The sequence below is a fragment of the Sus scrofa genome, chromosome 15, assembly GCF_054392235.1.
Source record: "Sus scrofa isolate SSC_HxYL_T2T_F1_AM1 chromosome 15, Sscrofa_HxYL_maternal_Yorkshire_Landrace_v2.0, whole genome shotgun sequence".
In the NCBI taxonomy this organism is placed as follows: Eukaryota; Metazoa; Chordata; class Mammalia; order Artiodactyla; family Suidae; genus Sus; species Sus scrofa.
This window is the reverse complement of record NC_139397.1, coordinates 21,547,097-21,567,197: the sequence shown is the minus strand read 5'-3', so window position 1 is coordinate 21,567,197 and position 20,101 is coordinate 21,547,097. Positions and strand designations below refer to the sequence as shown.

General features: G+C 36.6%; 1 protein-coding gene across 12 annotated transcripts in view; it reads right to left on the bottom strand.

The window, feature by feature from the left end:
• The window catches only part of ZEB2 (zinc finger E-box binding homeobox 2), a 128,783-nt gene that overhangs the window by 27,724 nt on the left and 80,958 nt on the right, over positions 1-20,101 (bottom strand). For all 12 annotated transcript variants that reach the window (XM_084998883.1, XM_084998879.1, XM_084998880.1 and 9 more), the window contains 2 exons: positions 13,482-13,739; positions 8,262-8,333 (listed from right to left, as the gene is read on the bottom strand). In XM_084998883.1, coding sequence (XP_084855009.1) covers positions 8,262-8,328 — 67 coding nt within the window. In that variant the 5' untranslated portion in view covers positions 8,329-8,333; positions 13,482-13,739. The remainder of the gene's footprint in view (positions 1-8,261; positions 8,334-13,481; positions 13,740-20,101) is intronic.

Sequence of the window (20,101 nt, the reverse complement as noted above, 5' to 3'; positions counted from 1 at the left end):
TTTTCCTACTTACTTCAAAGAGTGCAACTTCGATGATGTGAATTCCATCAACTACCTAAAATTCAGCCCAAATCTCTCTACAATCATTTCTCTTCTTTTTTTTGAGCTTACTGCTAAAAAAACATGTGTCTCTGCCCACAGTCAAGGCTACTATCTAAAGCTATTCGTTCCCACTCCACTCATCTGATAACTTACTTACTTCCTCCTTCACCTGGTCTTGTTTCACGGTTTCAACCCTTTCTTCTTTCTCTCTTTTGCACAGAGCCATGTTCAACAAGTCTTTGTCCAGGAGAAAAACTTCCCTGAACTTTGGAGCCACTTAACTCACCTCCCTATTTTCATGTCTTGAATATTTGACCCTACATGCCATTAGAAACCCTGTGCAATACTGAAAACTTCTCACCTGAACCTACATAGCTTTCTGTATTTCAAATAAAACATCCTAATCCATATATTATTATATTTAATGATAATAATAGATAGCAATGATTGAACATGTATTATGCCTAACATTGTGCTAAATATTTTACATACATTTCTTATTCATCTACCATTGTCTTATTTACCCAATTGAATATAAGTTATTAATGACAGTGAGTATTCACTGTATCTTTCATTATGCCTACCAAAATGCCTTGCACTTGGCAGGATCTCCCTAATTGACTTTTGATATAAATAGTTAACGAGGCTACACTTATTTGTAAATTTTGCCTTCATGTCACTGTGACGTTTGTCTTTCTTAATGGCATCATGAGGTTTTGCATTCCTTAAAGACAGGAACTATATCTTCTATTTCCTTTGTTTCTTTCTTGAACCTTAGTTCAAATTTTGCACACAACAAATACTCTGGAAGTTCCTGGTGGCTCAGTGGGTTAAGGATCTGGGGTTGTCACTGCTGTGGCTCACGTCACTCCTATGGCATGAGTTTGATCCTTAGCCTAGGAATTTTGGAATGCTTTGAGTGTGGCAAAAAAACAACCCAAAAACAAAACCAACACCAAATACTCTGAAAAGAATGAGTGATGTATGTTAGTGGTTGCTAACAAGTGATAAATATTGTTTATTTATGTGATTGTTATCCAGGACAGAAAGGGAAAAAAAGATATGATTTCTGATGCTAGTCAGTGAACAAGTGAAGGAAAAAATCTTTGACAGCTTTCAACATCCTTTACACAAACATTACAAATACTAAGTCCTCTTCTATATTTTTAAAAAAAGATGCTTGATAAAGATGAAGTGAGATAGAAAATAAACTATTCCTTCTTAATCTTCCTACTTTAATGTTGTTGATAGTCATGAAAACAAATTTATCCTACAACCTGTCTGGGGAGTTTTCCAAGACTAACTTTCCAAAGAAATTTAATTGGCCAAGGCTCTCAAAATCAACTGGTTATTTTTTCCATTAAAAATTTGTTAAATATCGTATTTTTTTTTTTTTATTCTAGAGAGGGTAATGAGGAACCAGCATGAAGGAAAGAAGTAGTTCAGAATACATTTATTTTGTAATGAATAAAAATGGTTTAAACTTACTTATAAACGCAAACAAACCAGAAAAAATAACCAAGAGAGGGTATCAAGTATGTGAAGGCATTGGACTTGGTACTTTAACAATGATATACCGTTTAACCACTGTAATGAGGCTCTGTACACAGGGAATCATTATTTCCACTTTACTGATGTAGAAGTGAAGGCCGATTATAAACTCAAGTTCATGTAACTAGGAATTGGTAGAGACAAAATTCAAATGTAGTTTATCTGACTAGATTCTGGAGCATCTCAAAACAACTTTTGTCTCATGCATGTAGAAGCATTTATGTATATTCTTAAAATACTGGAAGCATGTTTAATGACTCCTAGAATCAACAGAGTTAGTTCTTGGACTGTAATTTTCTTACGTTATATCATATTAAGAACTGAGCCCTAAATTGGCTTTGCCTAGTTCCTAGCACCTATGGAAGGTGCTTTCCTCTTCCCAGAAAAGGAAGCAAAGATGCAGGTTATTAATAGCCTGTTAAAACTAGAGTACTAGATTGTCTGAGTAAATATAACTTTCACACATTCAAAAAGGAAAACATCAGGGGCCTATTTAGGTCTTGAGATGCACGTGGAACTGCACTAGTGCTAATGATCATCATGCACCTAACGCAGATCCTTGCTACTACGAGCATGCACACAAACTCATGTTTATAAATGCGCCCAAGTTTTTCCATTTCTCTAATCTTCTGGGATTTAAAAAACGCACTCTTAAAAATTCTACATAATAATTTCATCCTGAATTTAAATCTGATTAATATCTGGAAGATGCAAGGTTCTTTGGAAAAAGCCTTCTTTGTGTGTTATGTGTTAAGGCATACTTATTTTTCATTTTTTTAAATATTAAAATCAATGTAGAAACATTAAGTGTAATGTAGAAAGTTATTGTATGAATCAGAGTTTGCAATGCTTCCTGTTGTTGTGTATCAATTTTGCTGTGCTGCTATTGTAACTTTGTTGTAAAAAAAATGTAGTGATACTCTGTTTTACTTTGCCCTTAGCAAGCTGATCTCAGGGATTTAAATCCTGATTTTACTCTCTGAAGATACTGAATTTAATCTTCACAGGGAGTGTTTTTGCTTATTGTGACTTCCTTTCTCAGTGTCCATTTCCTCCTCACCTAATATTCATTCATTCATTTTACCAGTCATAATGAGTACTATGTGTGTTCACTGCTGTATTGGGGACTTTGAAGCAGACAGAGAATAGTCTTTTTATTAAAGCAAATATTTGGGGGGCATGTACTAAGGCCAATATACACATTATTTATTAAATGCCTTAACATAGGTACATATTAGTTAGTCTATCCCCGTTTTATAGCTCAAGAAATTGCTTGTCTCCATGAAATTAACTAGGTTAAATATGTGTAAACAATATAAAGAGGAACAATTCAATATACTAAAATTATGGGTGTGCACCTGAGGGCTATGGGATTTTAGAGAAGGAAGAGATAGATGTGGTTTGGGGTGTTCAAGGATAACCACAAGAAGGAAATGGGAGATGGGGCGGGCCTTGAAGAACAGAAAGGTGGTTAGAATTTGGATAACAGGAGGAAAGGGAGTGGGAGATTAGAATTTCAAGAGATAGCATGGGCAGAGATTCAGAGGTTGGTACAAGTGTGATTCTTTTTTTTCAATATTAACAAGGGATTTGGTCTGATAAGAATGGAACACTGTTGGTATGAAATGAACAGCCCTCAATACTTTTAAGTTCTCAGGAATAATTAAAGAGTCTAAGAGGGGAATTTGGATCACAAGAAAAGGGTTATAGGAAGACTATGGACTGACCAAATAGAGGAGGCTATGAAGGTTATAGACCAGACGTTTGATGTAACTGAGTCTTTCTCATTTGAGGGATTGGAAAATGGGAGATAAAAATGTCTGATTATTTCATCAATATTTTAGGTCAGGTGTCAAAAATATGTCCACCTGGAAATATGAAAGTCCCAGTGTTGTTTATCTCTCACTCATGTTCTCATTTCTTCAAAAACTCTTTCTGATTTAGGACTATGCTAGGATCTAGGATGAGAAAGTGACCAAAATTCAATATCCTTCCTGCCCTCAAGTAGCTTACAACTAGTTGGGAGAAATGTACCTGCAGGCGACTAGGTATAATATGAGGGAGAATGACCCTTAAAAGAATGAGTGGTTAATCTTGATTGGGAGACTGTGAAATGGCTTCCTGGTGGAGACGGCCCTTAAGAATATATAGGATTCTGTTATGCTAAGAAAGAATGAGTTGTTTTCTAGGTTGAAGGGAAACCATGAGCAAGGGCAAAGGAGTATAAAGGGTCAGCAGTCTTTCAGATTCTGGGAGGTGATAATAAAGGCAAGATGGGGTTACAGCAGGGAAGGTGCCAATTCAATTGAAATGCTGACTCATTCTGAAAGCACCAGAGAGCCATGCAAGGCTGAGGATAAAGTGGAGTAGGGAATGAGTTACCATTATCTGTCTGCCCTAAGTGTTAGAAAAAAAAAGAATGGATTGAAGAAATTACAGATTGAAAACAGGGAGCCCAGTTAAATAGGCATGTAATAACTACAGTGAAGATGAAAATTTAAATTAAGATAGTGAAAAAAATGAGTGGGTAAATAAAAGTGACATATGGTATTTATGATAGTAGAATTGACAAATTCTTTAATTAGGTAAAGTATGTAAAGTCAAAGATGATGACATAGTTTCTAGCAGGATTAGCTCTTAAGAGTGGGAAAAACCTTCTTAAGCTAATAGATAGTTACAGTGATCTAGCTTTTATTCCCAAATCTGCTATCAGTTAACTATGTGGCATTTTTATTACAGTTTCCTCAAACGTCAAATTACAGTCAAGGAATTGTTCTGTAGTATAATAACGTTCAAATTTAGAATTCTGTGATTCAATTCAACTAAGCCCTTCCCACTATTTCTTGCAGCTTTAAACTCAGTAGAATATACTTGGAAGGAGATATTTTAGATTCTAAAAGATGACTCTAGCTATTGATATGAACTTGGTTAAACCCTACTATTTAATATATTTGTAGACTTGAGTAGAAAATTCAAAGACCTTTTCCTTTATTCTAGTTAGGAATGAAATTTGTGTGTTGACTATTCAGAGAAAAGTATTAGAGACATTTTCTTTTTCTTCCCTCAACAACTTATTCCAGTTAATAACAACACTTTTTTTTTATTGGAAAATATGATTAACCTGTTTAAAATTTATTTATTCCAGGAGTTTCCATTGTTGCTCAGTGGTAAGGAACCCGACTAGTATCCATGAGGATGTGGCTGCCATCCTTGGCCTCGCTCAGTGGGTTAAGGATCTGTCATTGCTGTGGCTGTGGCATAGGCCTGACAGCTGAAGCTCCAATTCAACCCCTAGCCTGGGAACTTCCATATGCCTTGGGTGTGGCCCTAAAAGGACAAAAAAATTATCTATTCCAACGTCTGTTCTACTTTGACTGTATCTGCTATTAAATAATTTCATATTCACTCATTAATAAAAACATTTGTTGAGATCCTATTACTTTTAAGGCACTCTCATAGGCAATGTTGTAACCTAAAACACCGCTGTCCTCAGAGTTTACAATAGAAATTGGAAAAGACAACACATTAAGTAACAGCACACTACAGCATCTACAGCCAGGTTCACTGATTTGTTCTTTAAGAGTTCACTGGAGAAAGATAGTACCATAGGTTGGGATGGCTAGAGAGGAAGGTCAGCCAAGAGCTTGATCTTGATCAGTAGGACTTACGTGGAGAGAAAGAGATGCTCCATTAATAAGCAACTTCAACCATTGGTAAAGTTATGGTTGGGAGGAGATATGTATTTATTCTCTAAAAGGCCAACATTCTAAGCTGAGGGTCACTGGTAAATTCCTAACTACCAAGTCCAGTGTATTTACTCAGCATTCTTTCAGTTGCAGTTATTTGAATCTTGTGGTTCAGTTGACCATTCTCTACTTCTGAAGCTTGATTTCTTTGCCTTCTGTATATTTAATATTTTTTCTGTGTCTTAATCTTTTTTTCTTTTAGCAAATTTGATTTTTCTCCTTACTCGCTAGAAGCCCTGGCCTCAGCTTTCTACTGTTTCAATAAATACACTTCAAGTGTACGTGTCATAGTCCCAGGATATTAAATACTATCTGAATATATTTGCATGATTTTCAAATTTCTATCTCTAGCCCTGACTTCCTGAGTTTCAATTCCTCATTTCCAATGAACATGAATACACACACACACACACACACACACACAACTTTTATATGAAAAATACTTATGTCTAAAGACCAGTTCAAGGTCTTCTCAAAATTGGACCCTTTTTCTGTTTATCAAGAAATAGCAAGTATTGACACGTTCCAAACATACAAATGTGTAATCTTGAAGCCATTTTGATTCCATCACCAAGAGAATCAGTTAGTTGTTAAGAAGTCATGTTACTAATTTCAGCACTGCCACCACCCAAGGACAAGCTTTTTGTCACTTCACACCTGAATAACTACAATGACTTCCAGTTGGTCTCTCAAAGTCTAGGTTTTCAGAAATCATGGTAGTATAACATGCCCCAAACTTGCTTGTCTGTTCTTTTACATTCTCCATTTACATTTAACTTACATGTCCAGCTTCATTTCCCATGAATTGTCTCCTTGAACCCTTTGATTCAACCCATTCCTTTTACTCACTACCCTCTAAATAGACATTACAATTTCCTTCCTTGACTCACACACTCCTGTTCTGCTAGAGAGACCTTCCGCACTCCTCTGTGACTACTGAAACGTACTTAGTGCTAATGTCACCTTCTTCATGAAACGTTTTCTGAAGAGCCATCCTATAGGATTTCTCATATTTCTGTAATTTGGGATAAATATGGTTCCTACCATTTGTTACATATTTATCACATATTTTCCACTTATGGTTTTTGTTTTTCTTTTTTTCTTGTGTGTTAATCTCATCTTCCAAATAAACAGCAGCCATGTCTAAGGCTTCCTGGCCCTTATTCCACAACATTTGCACATAAAGGTGAGTAGATAGAAGACACTCAATGAGTACTTATTGATTTATTTATTGACTGAATACATAGGAAGTATAAGGAACGGTAAATAGTATGGAAAGGTGAAGGAACATTCAAAATTGATTTTTAAATCTTCTGAACGGGAACCATTTTTATTAACCTCACTTTAGACTTTAAGTATTTAAAACAGCTAGTAAAGTGTCACTTTGTGGAATACATTTACTTTTATGACACTTTAAAGGCCTATAAAGTTAATGAAATTAGTTTATTTATGCTTGAACTTGAAATTTAACATTTGTCTTTAAAAGGAATATGAAACCATTTTTGATCCCATGAGTTAGAACATTATAGAAAGTACCTAATTTATGGTATCTCTTTATTATTATGTTTTCATATGAAGTTATTTTGTCTTGTTTCTATTTTATGTGGTGAATCCCTGTACCATAGAATACTAAGGCTAGAAATATTCTTAACAAGCAATGAGTGAAATCTATTCATTTTTCAGGTGTGGAAATTGAGTGCTAATAAGGGTAACTGGATTATCCAAGATCACAATCTTTTGCCAGTGTGGTAGCTAAAAATTTGGATTCTAGGTTCCTAAATCTATGCCTTTTCCATAATCCCATATGTACAGCTAAATTGACATTATTCAAATGAAAGAAAAATTCTAAGTTTTTTATGATTTCTCTTATTTTACACCCAAGAATGTAAATGGGTGCCTTTTAAGTTATCAATAAGAGCATTCTAAATAGAAGCACATCATGAATTGTGATGAGTATCAATATAAGGGAGATGTATCATCTTAATTATTTACATTTCTAAAACTTCATGAAACTAATGTTTTTCCCATTAGTGAGCTGAGTGAAAATAGTTATGTGATTTTTTGGTTTTGTTTTAGAAAATAACCATATACTGGGCACTATGGTAATATCTGTGATGGTAGTGTGAACTGTTTGAAACACCAAAAATCCTTAGTCTGATCTAGGAAAAGAGAGATAAACAGAGTGAGTCAATGCAAATCGGCACTGGTGATGTGAGGGTGTGAGAGAAGACACCATTCAGTTTTGGGGAAAGAACCTGAAATGTCACAATTGTCCTGACACCCCGTTCTCCAGCAGTAGCAGAGAAAACAAAACACCACTTACTAAATTCCCACTGCAAATTTTTTTAGCTGCATTAAAAAGAAGTGAAGTTGTCAATTCTTCTCTATAAAACTTCTGCCTGGAAAACATTATTTAGAGAATCTAGAGGGTACTGAAAAATAAAACGAAGGAAGACTAGAAACTCAGATGATTAATTTTTGTGAGGAATGTTCACAGAAATTTGGTTTATCTTTCTGAAAAAGTCTTTTACAATCTAAATTACACCATATAGTTTGAATCTCAGTGACTAATATCAAGTGGTGACTGGAAGAGGGCATATTATATTATAAGTGATATTTATGCAATCTTTTAAAATAAAAATTACTTCCAGAAATTTGCCTACACTTGTGTTTTGAAAAGATTTTTTATCCAGTTCAGTTTTCTAACTTTCAGGGGCAAATTGGGGGTTTACGAAGAAAAGATATATTTGCTGAATAAAATACCAAAATACAGAGAATTCTGATTTGAAACCAAACAAGAGACTTGTAAAATCGGACTTAGTTGTTAAGTCATGGAGATGCAAGTAGACGGGTCAGTGTTTCTGTCCCTAACTCACTAAACCCGTGGGATAGACATGCTCTTGGCACTGTAAACCTACTTACCTGTACCATTGTTCACTGCGGTCTGGATCGTGGCTTCCGGCCCCATAGTGTCATAGTCTTCCTTCATTTCATCTGTGGGGGAAAATTATCTTTAGCATTTGAGAACTGTAGAAAGGCTTACTATACTAAGCATGCCAACCACAGGAACAAGGAAGATTCTTTTAAAGGAAACAGAGAAAAGGCTTGTTGTAAACCTCTAAACAATAGCTTTGTTCAGGCAGTTGAATGAATCCAATAGTGCTGGCTGCACAAGAACTTATTTACTTTAAGCATTACTGCAAGCTGTGAAAAACAGAGGGGCTTATTTGGGGCAAACGAAGGGCTTTTCTTCTGGTGGCAGTTCTAGTGACAAACAGGGGGAAAGATATTATTTTTTCAATAAGAGTCAAAAGCAACTAAGTATTTGTACTTACGAAGAGGCACGCTGGCTGCTATGCCTCTGGAAACTGGATGATCAGAGACAAGTTCGAATTTATTTTATTTTCATGCTTTTTTCCCTCCTTAGAGTAGCTGCGATGGTGCTAATCTATGCAAACATAATTAAAAAAAAAAACCCTAATTCTACATACAAAAATTTTAAATGTCCAGTTTATAAAACAAGTATCTCAGAGGTACACCTGTTTCACTGTTTTATATAAACTTCTAAGACATATTTTCCTTATTTCCTTCTCTACCATTCCATAAATATCTTTCATCCTTACCATGTATTCCCTAGTAGATAATCACAGTCATTTCTGAGGGAAAACACAGAGCTGTAACAATGGCTCAATGTTCTGATGCAGATGAAAATATGTAACATTGGAGCTGAAGGTTTATAAATTATGAAAGGTCATTCTCTAAAATTGTAATATTTTAACATGGGAAGAGACTGGAAAGTAGAACTCTTGAATTTTCTGCCCACCAAACTGTAGAGTATGTGGGAGGCGCAGAGGACAGATGACAGTTAGAAATCCTGCAAGAAAGTAAATTAAATATGAACTTTAAAAAACTGTATTGTTACAATAACAATACCAGTGAGAACCAAACAAGATCTATCTGATCTATCTGGGATAAATATCTCTCGGTGATAATCATTTTGTTTAAAACAGGAGATATTTTATAAAGAGGTCTCTGTGAATTCTCAAATTTATCTTGACCATTTTGGTTTATCACATCGTAGTCATAATTATTTGGTAGAAAAACAGATTCTAGCTAATGTTTTAGCAACATTAAAATACAGGGGGTTTTTTTTGGTTTTTTTTTTTTTTTTTTTTTTTTTTTTTTTTGTCTTTTTGCTATTTCTTTGGGCCGCTCCCACGGCACATGGAGGTTCCCAGGCTAGAGGTCGAATCAGAGCTGTAGCCACTGGCCTACGCCACAGCCACAGCAACGTGGAATCCGACCCTGCGTCTGCAACCTACACCACAGCTCATGGCAACGCCGGATCCTTAACCCACTGAGCAAGGGCAGGGACCGAACCCGCAACCTCATGGTTCCTAGTCGGATTCGTTAACCACTGCGCCAGGACAGGAACTCAGAAAATACACGTTTTACAAGTAGTATCTGTTTATGCCATCAGAACTGAAAAATCAATGAGCCTCTTAAGGTAAAATACATAGATATAAATAGATGCTAATTTAGTGCCACTGTACATAATACTAGTCAGATAATTTGAATGACGTCTCTTTAAATTCTATGACCGCTTCAAATTCATTCTTGGCCCTGGACTTCTCTCTTATTTAAGGTATATTTTCACAGGATGCATATAACATGTAGGAGTTCAATATGCAATACCGTATTGTTGATTATAATAACTGATTGACTGAATGACTCCCTTACCTGATATTTAAGGAATTAATTTAAGGTATTTCTGAGAAGTTCAGTACTAGATATAAATATAACTTATGTGTCCTTCTTCCTCACTCCTCTCATGTGATTTCTGGTAGCCAAGAGTTAGAAGAATCATAAGTTTTCCATCTGAGAGATCAAGTCACTGAGGGGAAAACAGTTAACAGTAATTTTTTTTTTTTTTTTGCATAATAGTGGTAATGTTCAAGATTTCTGCTGTACTTCCTTCCTCATTGTCATTTTCTTATGAAAAAGTAAAGAGAAGTTACAGGAGATGGTTTCTTCCCAAATTATTAAATGCTGTGTATTCAAATGTGTAGATGGCACTCAGTGTGGGCTACACTCTATCGTATTACTTTAACTATAACCCTCTTTTATCAAAGATTATGCAACTGAGATGGTGTCACTTTTACCTGGAATGTACTTTGTGTCAACTTAATGAGCATCAACCTTTTTCTTTTTTGAGCATCAAACTCAATTTATTAAAAGGAAGCACTATGCCCTTTCAGGTACATATTTGAAATACTATGTATATGCCTATTTAATTTTCCTTTATGCATCCACATTCAGAAGGACATCAGAACACAGGTTAAGAGTATGCTCTCTGAACTAAAGGCAATCACGGCTGTCTTTCGGCCTCACACCTAACCTTAAACATTTTCTAAGACACCTCTGACTCAGCATACTGTGTCTAAAACCACATAGTATATTTGTTTTTAAAACACTTGTAAAAGTTTGCATTTTCCAGTCACCCTTGGGATGAAAGTTTGTAAAAATAAAGAATCACTTCTTTCCTCAAGATGAAGAATCCTTGAATAAGCAGAAAGAGGCCAAGATGCAGGTGATTTATTTAAGTCTGTGTCAATGATAATGATGTCATGGTTTCCAGCACACTGTGTCCACCCCATTGTGGGACGAAAGAATGTCAAGGACAATTCTAAACACAAAACTTTGATTGTGCTGGAACCGGAAAGGCACAGTAAGAACTCCACTGCGCTCTTCAGTGGAAAACCTGCATCCTGCAGACAAACTACAGAAAGCAAGGGAGAGAGAGCAACGGAGAGGAGGCTTATCTCAGAGTAAAGTTATGTGCTGAGGTATGGTGGTAGACAGCCAGGCACCAGGAATAAAACACTACTAAATAAAACAGCACCAGAATTAGAATTATTGTCTTTAGTGTGTGTTTTCAACAATAAATAAGAAAAATATTTTATCAGAAGAAAAATGTGTTATCTAAGAGTAGGGATAAACAATGAGTAGCTTTTTAAGACCAATTTCTTTTCATTAGACATCAAGGCACCACATCAGAGCACTTTTGGAACAATAAAAAAAGAAGAACAATAAATCATTACTAATCATTAGAACTAGACAGGTAATAGCCGGGTAACTTTCTTGGTCCAAATAAGCCAAATGAGATTAGGGATTTACATTTTATTTAATTATTGTGACTCCAGAATGCTAGTTTATTTACCATAAAGGTAAGAGCAAAGAACAGCCTGTTCATTTGTATCACAGGCACCATTAACTACAGGTGATAACAGAGTCTGTAAAGCATTCATATGGATGATTGTATATTAAAGCATTTAGAATTACGATCCATGACCAACACAAAAAGCAGCCATGATCACAGACTACTACAGCTTGACATGGCTGTTTTGGCTGTTTTTCAATTATTGATCTTAATTTTTTAAAATTAAACTTTTTTTTTCAGAAGTTCAGAGCTGTACATTTGTTATATCGTTATTAATTATTCCTTTAAGGGTGGAATTCTAGTAATTGGTCCTTACCCTTGATTTCTAGATATTAAAATTTAAAGCATCAGAACATTCATTCTTATAGCCCTGCATATCTAGTTCATTAACAAATATGAATAGCTAACACCAGCTCATTTAAATAGTATGTCTTACATGAGTTCTCGCCACACTCTGTTTCTGTCACACTGCTCCCAAGAATCATTGGCTCTTATTATACATGTAAATGGCTATCATAAAAATAAAAATTTCATTTAAGATTGTTAATGACTTCTGCAGCAGTCAGACTTCCTTTAATGATCATCCTCTGCCCCTAATTAAACGTATTTATCTTTCAAGCATCTTTGGCTGAGTTCTCCCTCATAGTTGAAAATCTAAAACCTTAAGTCTTAATGGATATAGCGATAAATGTTTATGTGTGGGATTGCTGAGATTCGAGAAACCTTCACCGAAAGCAAAATTGGAAACAGAAAGAGTACAAAACTTGGCACAGTATGTTAGGAAAACGAAAAACAAATACACTACACTCAGACTGCCATCGGTCTTTTTTTTTCACATTTAATTTTCTTTAGTAGTGGAAGTGCTTTTATACCAAACAATTACTCTGCCTACGTTCGACGTTTTATAGTCTGCGACATCACAAGAGCATATAGGTAGACTCTTGTGGACTCTTGCACTTGCTTATTTCCTTCCCACCCACTTCATCTATTTATAAAAATGCTATTGTTATTTCTATCTTAAGAAAAAAAACCTAGGTGGGGTAAATCATGATAGCTCTCACTGGGTCTTGGAACACAGATTAAGGAGACATGAAGGTTTGAATTAGAAGGATCATTAAAAAATTTTTTTTACAGACCACCTTACCAAGTAGAGATGAGCAGAGGGAGTTTCGGGGAGATACTATTAATTCTCCTTTATTTGTTAATCATTTCATACCTTGGTGATGTGTCATCCTAAGTGAATTTTAGACCATGACATTTCCTTTTTCACTGTGGCATCTGAAGTTTTCGTTTGAAGATAATGTACCTTCTTTTCATGATAGTTGACCCTGGACCATTTCTACTTTCCCAGAGATTCCTACCAAACAGCAAGAATCATCATCAAGTACTTAGCTGTTAAAGAATAAGAAAAGTATCTGACCAGGTAGAAGTGTGAAATCACATTCACACTTAACAAAAGGGAATGATTAGATGGTTGAATTACAATAGGAGGTGTCGGACAGACACTGAAATGACATTAAACTGACAGTTACTTGGTTTGGATGGCTACAAAAAACTTTCAAATACTCGTTAGTTGTGAGCTTTTACGTTTGCTTCCATTTTCCATCCTGAGAGGACAGATCTTGATCGTGCTGTATAATTGGCACATCGTGCACGTGGCGCAAATCCTTCACGTTGTGTGTTTAAAATGTAGTTCATATTCAACTTGCATCCAAACGGAAACATAATCCCTTCCTAAGATGTCAGTGCTGTAATGTGATAACACGACTCTCACTTCATAATCTGTCACCAGCCTTGGTATCTCTATTCTGTGAGGGCGCTGCGAAGAAACATTTTAATGATTTGGTTGTGGACGTTCCACTAGGTAGTACAGACTAGTCTGAGATGGCACAGGAAGGGGCCAAGTCGTTTTAGACACTTACCTGGACCATCTACAGAGGCTTGCAGAATGTCACTGTTGTGCCAGGTATGTTCCACTCCACCCTCCCTTAGCTCATCTTCCTCTTCCTCTCGTGGCAGCAGAGCTTGGCTCACGTGTGGGGAGCACTCCTGGTTGGGCACGCTAGCCGGACTCCTCTCCTGGTCCAGAGGGTTTGCAATCCCGTCCTCCTCGGCAATCTGAAGCTTGTCCTCCTCATCTGTTTCAGAACCCGTGTCCACTACATTGTCATAGTTCACCACTGAAGAGAAAGCACAGAACACACACTCTCTAAACACTCTGTTGTAAACTATCAGTCACTTCTCACTGTTCAGTTACATGGAAAATAATTAATATTTTCATAACAATTATTCAACACTGGCAGGAAAAATATAGTTAATACCTCTCATGTTTCAGCATTTTAATTTTTATTCAGTTATAGCTGGGTCCTCTTTCTGATTTTGAATGGTTCTTTGGCTACACATATGGGAAAATTTCAAAAGCCACAGAAGCACATATACTCAAAAATACGCCTCTAGATGCAGAGACATATTGCAGTAGCACTTCTGATACTCCACAAAAACTTAGAAAATAGATTAGCAATTGACAATTTTATTAGTTTAGTGACATGGAAGTGTTTACTATAAAATGTTGTACTATAAACACGACATGACTTCACCATATTAGCTGTGGTTTTATTCCTAGAAACAGCAGACACACACACACACACACATTCTCTCTCTCTCTCTCTCTCTCTCTCACACACACACACACACAATGTCCATCTATTTACCCAAATATACAGACACGTACACAAACCTGGTCAGTGTGAAATGTTCACTGTTCCTTCTATGTCAACCGTCATGTGCTAAGGTCATTTATATCCCAATCTCTTAAGCAGAAAATGAGGAAAAGCCATATCTTCTGGACCATTAATACCACTATTGAGATGTCTTCATAGTGCCATAATTACAGAAGATTTCAAAGTGACACAGGCAAGACCAACACAAATGTTAAAATAACTCACGAGAACCGGCGGGCTGCTTTTGCAGCCCTCAGCCCCAGCAATGCTCAGTAGCTTTTCTTAAAATAGACAGCCTGTAAATAAGGTCTGTGAACTCAATTGAAGGTGGCTGTTTCTGAATTAGTCAGCCCTCACAGGCTCTCGGCCTACATGCTAGTACATAAATTGTCCACTTTACCACCAGACAAGAAAGATTAGAGTAATAAACACGGGGCATTAGCTCAGCTAGAGAAACACACCAGCCGTTACGCACACACAGGATTGCCAAGAACTGTTAACCCAACTCTCCAGAAACACACACAAAAAAACAAGTTAGAACCATGACATCATGGGAACAAGAGGAGAGAGAAAGAAAGAAAGAAAAAAAAAAAAAAAAAAAAAAAAAAAAAAGAGCCCGTGGAAGGAAAAAAAAAGCGCAAACAATTTTCAGGTTCATTTTGATTTCTCTGCGCCTAATAAAGCAATCCTTCGCTAAGTTATCAACTGAGCTATCTCAAGTGGCTCTCGCCAGCTATCGGATTATACAAAAGTGGCAGAAAAGGAGGAGAAAAATGCAAAGGATTGTGTGTCAGGTTCATAATGCTTTTGGAGAATTCTGGAAACATGTCTAGTTACAAATTTTAGTCAGTCATATCTGTTTGCTTTGACAGGTTCCCAGGGAGTAAAAAAGGAACAAAAAGAGAGAGATTTTTTTTTTGTCATGTGAGGCTGGGGACAAAAAGATTACACCGTGCATATCTGCTCATAATATGATCTTTGTATAATCCGCGGGTCTGCACTTGCCTTCGGAACAACTGCACAACAGGTGCAAATTAAAATGAAAACGGCAGCGGAGCCGGGCAAACAGAATCTGCTGACCTGGTTTGAATACCAATTGACGGGGGAAACAAAACCTTTTCAAGAGGTGTGACCACAAGGGCTTAGGCAAGTTCAGGCTGGGTAATGCCCTCAGATCTACAAAAAGAGAGATATTCTAACATCTCTGCTCTAGCTGTGTGGTCCAGATATACCTTAGTACAATCAATAATGTGCTTTTTTTTTTTTTTCCCCTGGTGACTGAGATTTAACCATTTCTTAGCAACGAGCAGAAGATTCTTTACAAATTTTCTGAACACTGAGTTCAGGGCAGTTTGGGGGGGCAGTTGGTGAGAGTGGTGGGGGCTACAACAAAAGCTTCGGAGGCCTGGGAAGCTTTCAACCCACCTCCTAAAAACTGATCTCTGGGCACAGGAGGAATAAAGAAAGGTCCAGAAGGAGTGAATAAAATTATCTAAGGCTGGACAGGCATTAAAAGGCCTTTATCCTGGAAAAAAAAACCATGCCTTTTAAGGTCTTTTTCTGCATGGACCACAATATCCCGTGTGACACGTGAGTGCTCCTGCAGCAATACAATTGAAATATTTTCTTGTGAAAAAAAAAAAAAGAAGAGAGATAAATGATTTATGAACAGCCCTTGAGGAGTCCCAAATATCAGAACAATCTAAACAAGCAATGAAGTCATGTCTCACCATATAGGGTCAGGGGTATAGCATCCATCACCTTCACAGGCCAACAATACTTCACAACCTTTAGGGTTCTCGCTCACACATAGTAGTAAATACTTTTAAACTAAATAAATAACTGCTGTCAAGTTCACTTACAGAAGCAGTATGCCATCTTTTCCAGAGTGTGTTAAGTAGGATATCCATTCCCATTGGATGGCTTCCCAGAGCCATTATGTTGGTACCCCACCCCCACTTGTTTTAAATCCAGGTAAAACAATTCCCAACAAAGTGTGTGTGTATCTGAATTCAGAATAGATCATTTCATTCTGTCCTTTCTGGTTGACCTTCTAACAATCAAAATTAAATCTGTTAATATGGACATTGCACTTTCCTGCTCCCCATCTCCTCCCCCCCACTTCTAAATCCCCAGGATTTTCCTTTAAATTTTTCTCTCAAGTCAGTGGATTTGCCAAGTGTAAGCAGTGGGGAAGTTTTCACCACAAAATATTCCTACTATAGAAGGACCAATCCATGATGGGTTTACCTCCATTTACATTAGGAAATAAAATAAGCTCATTTTCCCATTTGTTCCTGTTTCCGTTTTTGCCCACCATCATCCCCCATTGGCATGAGGGATCTTAATAATGTAGCTTTGTCTCTGCAAAGAAGAGATTCAATTTTGTATAATAACCTACATATACTGGTTTTAAATGAGGGTCATCGGGCAGAATATATTAGTCCAGTGTCGATTCTTCAACTTACGATACGTATTTTTTTTTTTTCAACATTCCAAAAGCATAGAACCACCTACATAACATAGCAAAGTTCTCCTCAGTTCTTAACGTTAGGCCAAATAAGCCATCCTTTGCATAAGTCTCAGCAAAATTTTATACATGTATTGGAGCTACATGGCTGGCAGAAAAACAGACAGTTACTTCAAAACCACAAAGAAGTGGGAGCCCAAAGAATTTCTTTCTGCAATTCAATAAACAAGAGGAAAGATGTACTGTTTGCTGGCTCAAAATAGACACTAATTTTACATCTGTCTCTGAGGCACAGCAAAAAGCCAACTAAAGAGCAGTAATAAATGTCCAAAAACAGCATCAGTATCCAAAACTCTCCCAGTAATCTTCAGAGGAATTAATTACAATTCTGTGTAACAGTTGCACTGGCAAAATGTACCCATAATTATATACAGGTACTGTACTGTATTACAGGGAAATTTGCCATGTGATACCATGTTTACATGATAATTGATGGATAAGATAAAACTATTTGCATATGAAGTGCATATGAATTATTGGCATGGCTTACCATTTTATGTGGAATCATATTAAAGTTTCATTTTCTCTAAAACTGTATGTGTAATATGGGGTTACCAAAGGGTATAAAGCTGATACTTAAATTTGCTTTATAGCAAATGGGCCTGGAAAGATATATCTGAGTTGTGCATTACTAAAAAAAAATTATATTTAAAAAGCTTCATAGTTTATCTATAATAAGCATTATTTTCACCTCACCAGATTGCAATATATTAATTCCTCTCTATTCTTCCTTCTAAGTAAACAGTACACTAAATTTTATCCCCAGACAAATTAATTTTACAATCATATGCAAAACAAATAATGGTTTCTATTGTCTATTGATATAACTTTTTTCAGATTTTGTATTCTAGTGACATGTAACAGAATAGTGGCAAAACGTGACATTTTTATAATGTCCATACCTGATGGAAAATTTCAGCATTTGCAAAAATGGTCTATCACAGCATTTAAACGTTGCTGATAATTAGCTTGACATTTGAAATACGAGAACTGTTGTTTTGAAGATGCCCTATATAATGTTACCTAACTAACCCCTTTTCATACTTATATGCTTTCTCTACATTATTCTGTCAGTTACAGTACAAATAAGATCTCAGTTGCTAATGTATTCACATGCAAAAGAACGGATGTGGAGGGGCCAGACTTCATCTTCACCAGAAGCAAAAGTTTTGTTGATGTAAAGGAAAATTACATATTCGGGTTATAGACAGTTAATTGCTAGTGAGGCGGTCAATCATGAGTTTCTATAACTCCACTCAAGCTAAGTATGCCAATAAGTCTTTCGAGGCCATTGTCAAACATTGATTAAATACCTGCAATGAGCTGAGTCTGGCAGATACAGGGATGTGCTACTCTCACCTCAGGAAGCTTACTATCTACTTGGGAAAATAGAGCACAAAATCGTAGTGCGAGAAGGATACTGGAAGTCACTCTGGACATGTGATAAAGGAGGCAATCTGACCAGGTATAAGGAGGTCAAATGACTCATTTAAGGCCCTGCAGCCAGTTGGTGCCAAAGCTGGAAGTTGAAAGCACATTTGAGGGTAAACAAGAGCCATACAGAAATATACATCATAATATACATTCCCTGTGAAAAATGCAACGTAAATGTAAACTCCATAAGATCAGAGAAAATGAATGGAGATCCCTGGGACTTCAGGGGATTTTCACGCCACGGATGTCGCTTAATTTTAAATTGTTTTGATGATTGCTACTTTCACGGATCCTTTTAATTTGAGTTACAGAAGCCTACCAATTTGATCAATTACCAGAATCTAACAATACACCCATGTTTCCCAAAATAGTTTGGAAACAATAGAAATAAAGAGGCAGTTCCCTGAATTATGAGCTTGAAGACCTGTCTTCTTGTCCCAGTCCTAACATGTAACCAGCTATGTGGCCTTGGCCTATCATCCAAGGAAATCTGATACAAATGGGAAAAAATAATGATAACAGGTTCCTTGTCTATGAGGTTTCCACAGGAGCCTACGAAATTGCATGTGTGATTGCAGTGTGTGAACCATAAAACACTGATAACCAGTACAATAACAATAAAGAAGGACCATGGCCCCTGTGTCTTCTTTCGTCTGCTGCTGAGATATGTGGTAGCCTTAGGTGAAAAGGATCTGAATGTGTGCCAGTCACATTTAGGTGCTGGTCCTTCACATAAAAATTGATTTGCAAAAATGTTTTCAGGTAGGAGGCTCATGATCGGAGACAGTATGCTTAATCCTTCAGCTAATTCGTGATACAGACATGTAACCCCATTTTAAAAATGTCTCTTCTGATAATATAGTATAAAGTTTAAAAGAAGTCCTTTGGAATATCATGAGTCATCCTACTAGATGCTTGAAGAACATTCATACTTGAGCCAAGAGGTTATGGTCCTATTGCTTTCCTAGAATGTTTTTATATGTCGTAAGTGTTGGGGGACATTCTAAGACTCTTCACCTGAACCCTAGCCTTTTATTCCTTCTCCTTCCCCCCACAGGTTGATTTCTAGGTACTGCGCTATTAAAAATGGGATTCAGCTCTTCTTCAAGGATTTTTGTCCAGTAACTTGTTTTTCCAGTAAAGACTTATCCTTGGTCCCCTTTATCACAGTTAACTTGTTCCCTCTGAACTTGGATGGATAAAGATCAGAGAACTAAATCAAAGTTCAAGTTCTCACTTAATAATTGGGGTCTTATGGCAGGTGCAACAAGGCAAAGCAAACTCAAACAGAGATTTTCTTCTGAATTTGAATGTGTGTCACTTAAATGCATGAGACTTAACTTCCCAATTTAAAAATGGAAATAGCTTTATCTATCACTTGGGGATGCAAGATTAATTAATGCTATGAGAAGGGACCAGGCCAGTTCGAAATATTCCCATGGAATGTGCTCTCCAGGACAAAATGCTGCTCTAAAAGAACTACTATGAACATACTACAGTCAGCCTTTATACAAACTAGCTTTGTCACTTTAATTTTTTATCCCAGGAACAGTCAAAGGCATTAAACCCATATTATAAATTAATGAGTTGTAAAATGTCAGCTGATAAAACAAAAGCAGTTTTGAGTATAGGGATAAAAATGTTTCCATTTCAGATTAGCTATGTAAAAAATATGCGTATTAAGTGAAATGAGAGAGGAAATTCTGCAGTGCCATGGTTCCAGTGGGGAGGGGCCAATTTTGAGACTCTACCAACTTCCTATCACAGGAGCTTCTTGGGAAGATGGCAGCCACTCATCCCCTCCAGAAATGCCAGCAGCTCCTCCTTACCTGAAGGAGCTTTCCTGCTTCATTATGTT